This window comes from Saccoglossus kowalevskii, chromosome 18, assembly GCF_978046115.1.
Source record: "Saccoglossus kowalevskii chromosome 18, keSacKowa6.1, whole genome shotgun sequence".
Taxonomy (NCBI): domain Eukaryota; kingdom Metazoa; phylum Hemichordata; class Enteropneusta; family Harrimaniidae; genus Saccoglossus; species Saccoglossus kowalevskii.
The window spans coordinates 4,963,327-4,974,027 of record NC_140658.1 but is presented as its reverse complement, the minus strand read 5'-3'; the positions used below and the strand labels follow the sequence as shown (position 1 = coordinate 4,974,027).

The window sequence follows — 10,701 nt, the reverse complement described above, 5'->3', positions numbered from 1 at the left end:
ACTTCGTAAATGAAAACAATTATGTCAGAGACTACATTATGCGAGGTAACGTTGGTTACTGAAGTGAAATGGCGCACGTTACAACTGGGACAAAGTAATGTTCAGAATTCAAATGTTGCATTACTGAGTATGTAGAGAATTATGGGAGAAAACAATCACTAACATGGAAAAATATTATGGCCCGAAAATAATGATAGTATTCCGATTTATCAAACGTATCACAACTACATTGACCACCTGGCTTGCCCATGGTGTAGATTCGTAAGCACGTGCACGTACTAAATTATTTCGGAGTTTGGCCAACGTCTAGAATGATTCGGGAGTAATTGATATATGACCGATCTGTGACCGGCTTCCATGGCCGTCAGGATGCAAGACGACCACGACGTACGCCATCTACGTTACATCCGTAATCTGTAGGATTGAGATTCTGGTGAAGCAATACATACGGCGATTGAGACCGCGGCGGGGAGGGGGGGGGCCCCCATAGTTGAAGTTTGGTACGGAAATGCGCCACTGTTTTGAACCCCCTTCCCCATGTTCACGGTCGTGTCGATTCTTTTGACCCAGAGCGTTAAGATTTATAGATTTTTAGCAAATGTAGGTTGTTTTTGAGCAAAAAGCGACTCTAACGTCTATCATTTTGGGTCAAATTTTCAACTGGCTGCGACAGATATTTCTTCACCCTCAGTTGTATTTATTCGACCTCCATACGCGATGTAATCAGGGTTAAAAAAAAGTACATCATTGTATGTACATGGGTCACTCTGGCAAACGAGACTCTTTAATCGTATAAAGATAACAGGAAAACCACAATGTAGGACTGTTGTCATGGCAACCGACGCCGCCTTTTTAAGACAAGTACTTGTATTACAGTAGTCGACGTGAACTTGTAGGACATTGTGAATGCCACGACAACGTCCGAACTATGTCGGAAAAACCTGACAATTATATGCATTAAACCTTTATTCAAATTTATCCTTTCGTAATCCATACAACTAACACCCAACCCAATCCCGCCGAATGTAATTATTATTATAACATAAGTTGTAATGTAAAGCAATAGAATAACACTGCATGATGCCACTTGGCGATATCGTACTTTATTTGAGTTACAGGAGATAACATACTTGTTATACAAGTATATCCTGTGAACTCTGACCAACTTGGACTGTCATATGCGTCAAATAAAATAATGCCTAGGGGGCCTTTACTGATACGCAAATTTGGGTAATAATATTCTCTGTAATTAATATGTCTTCTGATCCACTGAACAGTACTATGTTACGACTCATATCGGTATGTAAATGTCGCTTGAAACCCAAAACATGAGGCGAACACTGTCTATAATTTGTGGTTCTTTACCACCACTAAGTTAAGGGGGCTGTTTTATCTTAGTTTCCAGGCACATTGCTGATTCATGTTATTAGCGGTCTGGTGTTTTATCCAACAACAGTTCAATCATGAAGGGCAGCCTTTTACAGATTATTTTCCTCGCGGTGTTGGCAATATCAGGTTAGTTGATTTGTAAGCGCGGCTTTATAACATGTTGTAATTTTTTTCAGAGTTAAAATTCGACGAGACAGTAGTTTAATTTTTTCTCGTTACGGAGGACGTCCCGATAATTCAGATAAAACTACTGTATTCGTGAATTGCATATACTTTAGCTCGGTAGGGTTACCAGCAAAGACAACGCGTTTCTAGTATATCATATTTTCATTCCAAAGAATGCCATACCAACCCCAACAACAGATAAACGGTTGACACCTCAATTAAAGGGTTCGACCAATCAATGATTCCTAATGTAAACAAGAATGATGTATATCGCAGCTAAGAAGAGAGCGGCATGACAATCTCCATGTCGCAATTGTTAAAAAGAAGCCCTATACAATTCTTTATTTACCACAAATCAAGAAGGGGTGGTAGACCACTAGTTTAGTTTGGCATACGTCGGTGTATCTTGAAATTGATGAAACAGTTTAATGTGGCTGATGTATGAATCATGACTAGACCAGACGTCCCAGTTCCTCCAAATCTCCTCCCCTTTACACAATAGTACCTCTGCCACAGGCAGCCTTCAAATTTGTGGTCATTTTTCCGCGGTTGTTTTATTTGGAACCGAACTATAAAAAGTGAAAACTATTGAATAATGTCAGACTTCAATAAAAACGTAAATACAAACCATTTTATCGCGGACTATGTTTTGCAAGGTAATGTTACTGTAGTGAAATGGCGCACGTGATACACTAAAACCGGGGAGAAAAAACGTTCTGTTAACGTATATAGTTGGGAAAGAAACATCAGATTAATTTCACTGAAAGGGGTTTCCTATCATTTCGTTCATCTTGTATTCTGGTGAATATTTGAATACTATTTCTAGCTTGAACGGATTCGATTTTCCGCGTTAAACCAGCCATAGAACGCAAAGGTTGTAGTAAGTTTATACTAGTTAGTCATTTATCGTCATAATATCTTGATAACTTTGAAAGGACTACAGTTTTCTAGCGTAAATCATGAATAATTTAATTTAATTAATCGAACATTTCTTTCACATTTAGGGCGTAAAACATTTTATTAAACTGATTAAAGTAACCAGATGACTTGGACATAACTTTGTTAACCGACAGGAACTTGTAATTCGAACGTATTCGAATATGCATATCAGTTCTATGCAAAGCTGATAAGTAACGCGTATCGAAATGTTTGGAGTTCGAGTTCCTCTTCGATATAATGATTCGTTGAATAACAGTATAACACCCAAATTTTGACCTTTGCCATCTTATGTGTCATCTGCTGAAAAAATGTTTCCATTAAGTGGTAATAAACTAAACGTGCATAACCACTTATTACATGTGACGAGAACTGCTCTTTTCACGTCACACTGGACTGAATGGTTTCATTACCAAGGCTACTAAACTATGCTGACTCATGCATATAATTAGCCTTAAATTCGTCTCATACATGTGTACTCAGCGTTCGATCAAGACCAAGCAGGCTATGCTATATCCGCATTTAAACAACGTTTTCTAAAGCTTAAGCCACTTACGGTCTTGTGTTTTGCATTTGCGTTATAACTGCCGAGAAAAAGCCTATTGCTCGAAACGTCTGGCTTTTATGAATAATTACTTGGGACGACGATCACCCTGCTATATTCCATGCAATACGCCGTACTGCTAACACAATTGTGCCATTATAGAAGACGGGGAGCTAATTTCTTCCCGTTACAATTTTATAACTATTAATATTATGTTTTTTGCATTCTGGAATAAGTGGAATGTGCTTCTGTCACTAATCTTACAAATACCACCGAGCTAGGTACGGTCGTCGTTCTGCATAATGACTGATATAAAATTAATAACTTATTCTAGTTGAGCTCAGACACATACACGTCTCAGTCATACTACTAGCACGTGTGTATCACTGCTTCTTACACGTCTCTGTCATACTTCTAGTACGCGTGTATCACTGCTTCTTACACGTCTCAGTCATACTTCTAGTACGCGTGTATCACTGCTTCTTGCACGTCTCAGTCATACTTCTAGTACGCGTGTATCACTGCTTCTTACACGTCTCTGTCATACTTCTAGTACGCGTGTATCACTGCTTCTTACACGTCTCTGTCATACTTCTAGTGCGCGTGTATCACTGTTTCTTACACGTCCCAGTCATACTTCTAGTACACGTGTATCACTGCTTCTTACACGTCCCAGTCATACTTATAGTACGCGTGCATCACTGCTTCTTACACGTCTCTGTCATACTTCTAGTACGCGTGTATCACTGCTTATTACACGTCTCAGTCATACTAGTACTTATAGTACGCGTGCACCACTGCTTCTTATACGTCTCAGTCGTACTTCTAGTACGCGTGTATCACTGCTTATTACACGTCTCTGTCATACTTCTAGTACGCGTGTATCACTGCTTATTACACGTCTCAGTTATACTTATAGTACGCGTGCATCACTGCTTCTTACACGTCTCTGTCATACTTCTAGTACGCGTGTATCACTGCTTATTACACGTCTCAGTCATACTAGTACTTCTAGTACGCGTGCACCACTGCTTCTTACACGTCTCAGTCGTACTTCTAGTACGCGTGTATCACTGCTTCTTACACGTCTCTGTCATACTTCTAGTACTCGTGCATCACTGCTTCTTACACGTCTCAGTCATACTTCTAGTACGCGTGTATCACTGCTTCTTACACGTCTCTGTCATACTTCTAGTACGCGTGCACCACTGCTTCTTACACGTCTCTGTCATACTTCTAGTACGCGTGCATCACTGCTTCTTACACGTCTCAGTCATACTTCTAGTACGCGTGTATCACTGCTTCTTACACGTCTCAGTCATACTTCTAGTACGCGTGCATCACTGCTTCTTACACGTCTCTGTCATACTTCTAGTACGCGTGCACCACTGCTTCTTACACGTCTCTGTCATACTTCTAGTACGCGTGCATCACTGCTTCTTACACGTCTCAGTCATACTTCTAGTACGCGTGTATCACTGCTTCTTACACGTCTCAGTTGTACTTCTAGTACGCGTGCATCACTGCTTATTACACGTCTCTGTCATACTTCTAGTACGCGTGTATCACTGCTTATTACACGTCTCAGTTATACTTATAGTACGCGTGCATCACTGCTTCTTACACGTCTCTGTCATACTTCTAGTACGCGTGTATCACTGCTTATTACACGTCTCAGTCATACTAGTACTTCTAGTACGCGTGCACCACTGCTTCTTACACGTCTCAGTCGTACTTCTAGTACGCGTGTATCACTGCTTCTTACACGTCTCTGTCGTACTTCTAGCACGCATGTATCACTGCTTCTTACACGTCTCAGTTGTACTTCTAGTACGCGTGCATCACTGCTTATTACACGTCTCTGTCATACTTCTAGTACGCGTGTATCACTGCTTATTACACGTCTCAGTTATACTTATAGTACGCGTGCATCACTGCTTCTTACACGTCTCTGTCATACTTCTAGTACGCGTGTATCACTGCTTATTACACGTCTCAGTCATACTAGTACTTCTAGTACGCGTGCACCACTGCTTCTTACACGTCTCAGTCGTACTTCTAGTACGCGTGTATCACTGCTTCTTACACGTCTCTGTCGTACTTCTAGCACGCGTGTATCACTGCTTCTTACACGTCTCAGTCATACTTATAGTACGCGTGTATCACCGCTTCTTACACGTCTCTGTCGTACTTCTAGTACGCGTGCACCACTGCTTCTTACACGTCTCAGTCGTACTTCTAGTACGCGTGTATCACTGCTTCTTACACGTCTCTGTCGTACTTCTAGCACGCGTGTATCACTGCTTCTTACACGTCTCAGTCGTACTTCTAGTACGCGTGTATCACTGCTTCTTACACGTCTCTGTCATACTTCTAGTACGCGTGCACCACTGCTTCTTACACGTCTCTGTCATACTTCTAGTACGCGTGCATCACTGCTTCTTACACGTCTCAGTCATACTTCTAGTACGCGTGTATCACTGCTTCTTACACGTCTCAGTTGTACTTCTAGTACGCGTGCATCACTGCTTCTTACACGTCTCAGTCATACTTCTAGTACGCGTGTATCACTGCTTCTTACACGTCTCAGTTGTACTTATAGTACGCGTGCACCACTGCTTCTTACACGTCTCTGTCGTACTTCTAGCACGCATGTATCACTGCTTCTTACACGTCTCAGTCATACTTCTAGTACGCGTGTATCACTGCTTCTTACACGTCTCTGTCATACTTCTAGTACGCGTGTATCACTGCTTCTTACACGTCTCAGTTGTACTTCTAGTACGCGTGCATCACTGCTTCTTACACGTCTCTGTCATACTTCTAGTACGCGTGTATCACTGCTTCTTACACGTCTCAGTCATACTTCTAGTACGCGTGTATCACTGCTTCTTACACGTCTCAGTTATACTTATAGTACGCGTGCACCACTGCTTCTTACACGTCTCAGTCGTACTTCTAGCACGCATGTATCACTGCTTCTTACACGTCTCAGTCATACTTCTAGTACGCGTGCATCACTGCTTCTTACACGTCTCAGTCATACTTCTAGTACGCGTGTATCACTGCTTCTTACACGTCTCAGTTGTACTTCTAGTACGCGTGCATCACTGCTTCTTACACGTCTCAGTCACACTTCTAGTACGCGTGCATCACTGCTTCGCAAGGTTTGATCGCGTATCGTTGCTTCATGTCAAATACACGCTCGTTATCGTCACATTGGACTTGACGACTGTGATACATCTGACAGCACCTATTTAGTTTGGCTGCCAAACCTATTATTAATGTGTGCAATCAAAGGCGTATCGTTTGTTTATAAATCAGTTGTTTTTATTTTTAGTAAATGGGGAAGATTCGGAAGATGAGGGATTGAGCACTAATGCAGAGCTTGTATTATATTCAACTATCGCACTCGCGTCGTTAACGTTACTTAGTTTGTTTTTATGCATTTATATCGTCACGACGAGCAATAACACCAAATTTGCAAGAGATGACATGGAACAAGTAAATTAAGTATGTGAGCTACAATATTCCAAATATGGCTGCTTGAAATCACTTAGTGTGCCATATATGGAACATTACCAAATATGGCTACTGGAAATCACTTAATGCGCCATATATGAAACCCCAACTACACGATGGTTACCAAAGAAACAAAGAAGAGTTGCCAAATGAAGGAACGAATGAAATATTTTACTTGTACAATCCATGTTCATATCAATGTCTATATTATTTGGTGATTATATTCATGAACGACTAGTAGTAAAACAAACTACATAGAAATAATTGTTTTACCACAAAAAACGGTAAAATTGTATATTCTGCAAAGCATGCTGAGAAATGGTGTGGTCTCTGCTGTCAATCATTTTGTTAGTGCAATACTTCCTAAATCTTTCTGTCAAAGTTTTCTTACAGTTTTGTGTTTGTCTCTAGTACTTTGCCCTTTGTCTATTCGAACCGAGCATTTTTATACCCATGTACTGAAAAAATAACCCGTAAACAATCACGTCTCTTTGTACCCACGCCACCCCTAACACTACCACTATCCCCAGCTCTCCCAATTTAATTGTATATGCCTTCTCTTATAACAACTATAGTTATCTAGGGAGCCATATACAATTTATTGGGAGGCTTGGGGTGCGAGTTAGAGATAGGATTAGGGGTGGGGATACAAAAGGAACTCTTTTCTTATGCAACTACAATAAAGTAGTCAATCGAACAACGCCTTTATTTTATGTTTAGTTGCATGCCCACGCGCGCAATGAGGAGCGCGAATGACGACGGTCCGAATGGGTCCTCTGTAAGAGGGCAATTTGTCAACAAGTGCCACGGCAATTTCTTTTCTTAACCCCATTTTATTATTTTTCACTTCGTTTTTGCATTAGCATTCGTATCGTATATGATTTAGCCCAATCACAAACACTTCGGCAAACAAAATACATATTTAGCCCTTTATCGCCACTGTACTACGGCATGCATACTGGTGCGTGGTACGGTCATATTGTCCTCAGTGTTTTAATTGAAAATGCACAACGGCAAGTAGAATACACGGCTTGTGGCAACCGAACTATTTATTAATATCTGACTTGTCAAAGACTACCTTATGTGAGGTAACGTTACTGAAGTGAAATAGCGCACGTTATAAAGCAATGTACAGAATTTATGTAGGGAATTACTAGTATGGGAGACAATTTTCACTGTCATGAATAAATATTAAAACTTTGTAATTTTATTGAAATATTTATACATTTGTGGATTCATATCAATAATAATAAATGATTTCGGTTAATTGACAATTTAACTGATGTTTTGCTAAATATCCTGGAGCAAAATATAAAGCAAAATAGCCCGACGTACTTCGTTCGTTCATTGACTGACATGTGTGTCTGTTTATTAATACCAGGACAAAAGAGGACAACGACGTACGCCATCTATGTTAGATCCGTAATATGATTGATTGAGGTTCTGATTCTGAAGGAACATCACTTACGATGCTTAAGTTTCGGAGGGGGGGGGGGCTCCCATATGTGAAATGTATGCAAATGCGCCACTGTTTTGACCACCATCTTCACGGTCGAACCGATGTTTTTGACATAATTTTAAATGGAAATTTTACGTTTTTCGGTCAGTTTAGCAAAATTTGGTTCATTTTTTGCCGAAAAAATCCAATTGTTATTGCGCCCCAAACAACAATCTTTTTGGGACCAGTTTTCTCTCGCCCAAAATCCAGGTGAGTTAGTAGAAACTGAGAAAACGTATATCATCTGTAAAAAGGCTAAATAACACAAACATTTCTTCACCCTCAGTTATTCAACCTCCATACGCGATGTAATCAGGTTTAAAAAAAGTACATCATTGTATGTACATGGGTCACTCTGGCAAACGAGAATCTTTAATCTATATAGATAACAGGATAACCACAATGTAGGACTGTTGTCATAACAACCGACATAGCTGTATTTAAGACAAGTACTTGTATTACAGTAGTCAACGTGAACTTGCAGTACCTTGTGAATGCCACGACATCGTCCGAACTATGTCGGAAAAACCTAGAAATTACATGCATTAAACCTTACTTCAAATTTATCCTCTCGTAATCCATACGTCTAACACCAACCAACCCAACCCTGCCCAATGTAATTATTATTATAACATAAGTTGTAATGTAAATCAATAGAATAACACTGCATGATGCCACTTGGCGATATCGTACTTTATTTGAGTTACAGGAGATAACATACTTGTTTTACACGTATATCCTGTGAACTCTGTCCAACTTAGACTGTCATATGCGTCAAGTAAAATAATGTCTAGGGGGCCGTATTAATATTTTATGGAATAAATATGTCTTCTTATCTACTATTACGACTTATATCGATATGTAAATGTCGCTTGAAACCAAAAACACGTGTCGAGCATTGTCAATAATTTGTGTTTTTTTTCGACTACTAAATAAAGGGGACTGTACTATCTTAGTTTCTTTGTGCATTGCTGTTTTGTGTATTAGTGGTCTGGTGCTTTATCCAACAATAGCCCCATCATATAAGCACAGCTGCTTTATACATTTTCTCAATGTTAAAATTCGACTAAAATGCATTTCAATTTTGTCGTCATAGAGAACGACCCGATAATTTAGATAAAACTACTGTATTCGCGAATTCCCATCCGACGCGATGTAATTCTATTTGCGCCACTTACCAAACTACTGGCGATGGTAAGACAAAAATGGAAGAAGAAGTCAGTAGCATATTTTAAACATTTTTTTTTTCAAAGATAGCGGAGTGAGTTGTAAGATCGTGAGACAGAAATTAATACAGTGGTGGGAACATAGACTTTAGCTTCATTTATTCACTGCATGAACATGGTAGCCATAATGTAAAAACAAATCCTTTACATATTGCCTGTGGGGGCGCACTTCACAAATAGAAATTATGAATATAAATGTGTACTAGTATACTGGACATTACATCCATCTCCTCTTTAGATATTCAGTTCATGAAGGTTAATGAATAAAGCATATTGCAGAGTCGTCTAGGAAATAGACCACAGAAATCCATTGAAACTTTCTTCCATGGACCTCTAGGTAGTGTAGTCATTTTCAATGGTTCATTATTTGGCTTTGAACTATGATTTGCTGCCTGACATGGAATGCATTTAGCTATCAGTTCATCTACCATAGGGTCTATCCCAGGAAACCATAATGTTTCTCTGAGTAATCTCTTGGTCGTCACTACCTCTCGATGTCCACCATGTGCTAATTTTATTGTACGTTGCTGTAATGCGTGTGGAGTTATGAGACGGTATTCTTTCAGTAGTACCCCTTTTGCCATCGACAGTTCCTCCTCCACTTTTCTATACTGAGCAATTTCAGGATCAACGTCATGCCAAGTTGTGTTAGTATTACATGTGACAACTTTTGTAATGTATCATCTTCTGAAGTAGCTTTCTGGACTTCTTCAAGTGTCAATGCGTCTAGCAATGACGTTAACATAAGTGTCAATTCGTGAACAGAACCTGTCATATCCTTATGACGACTCATATAATCTGCCGGGTTTTCTTTACCTGCGCGATAAATTACTTTGTTTTTGTATGGTTGTAGACACAGACGTTCAATTCTGGCTGTAGACTTGCACTGTGGTTTATTGAAGATTCCTTTTAATGGTTTGTGATCTGTGATTATTTTAAAGGATGATCCATAAATGTATAAGTGAAAATGTTCACTTGCCCATACCATCGCAAGTGCTTCCTTCTCTGTCTGGCTATATCTACTCTTTGTATCAGTTAGTGTGCGACTTGCATATGCGACTATGTTCTGATTTCCATCTGTAGTAATCTGTACTAAAATCGCACCCAATCCTGTTGGGCTGGCATCAACGATAATCTCTGTATCATACTCTGGGTTGAAGTATTTCATCACTTTCTTATTAGCCATTTCAGTTTTCAGTGCACTGAATGGCTTTTGTTGTCTTGGGCCCCATGACCATGGTATATCTTGATGATTAAGCTCTCGTATGGGTGCTGATATAGATGCGAAGTCTGGTATGAATCTGGCTATGTATTGTTCCATGCCAAAAAACTTCTGACTTCCATACATCCTGGGATACTTTCTTATTGTCGGCTGATACTCCCTTAGTGGAAAAGGTATATCTATAGAATGTGAATTTCAC

The 10,701-nt window shown here is 39.7% G+C and overlaps 1 protein-coding gene across 2 annotated transcripts in view; it reads left to right on the top strand.

Annotated features, from left to right (window-relative positions):
- Window positions 1-1,429: 1,429 nt before the first annotated feature.
- Window positions 1,430-10,701, top strand: part of LOC102802768 (uncharacterized) — a 34,164-nt gene continuing 24,892 nt past the window's right edge. The window contains exons 1-2 of one of the 2 annotated variants that reach the window (XM_085492764.1): window positions 1,430-1,515; window positions 6,375-6,875. In XM_085492764.1, the coding sequence (XP_085348890.1) occupies window positions 1,464-1,515; window positions 6,375-6,547 (225 nt within the window). In that variant the 5' untranslated portion in view covers window positions 1,430-1,463 and the 3' untranslated portion in view covers window positions 6,548-6,875. Of the gene's footprint in view, window positions 1,516-6,374; window positions 6,876-10,701 lie in introns of those variants that run through there. The other variant, XM_078006193.2, reaches the window with a different exon arrangement.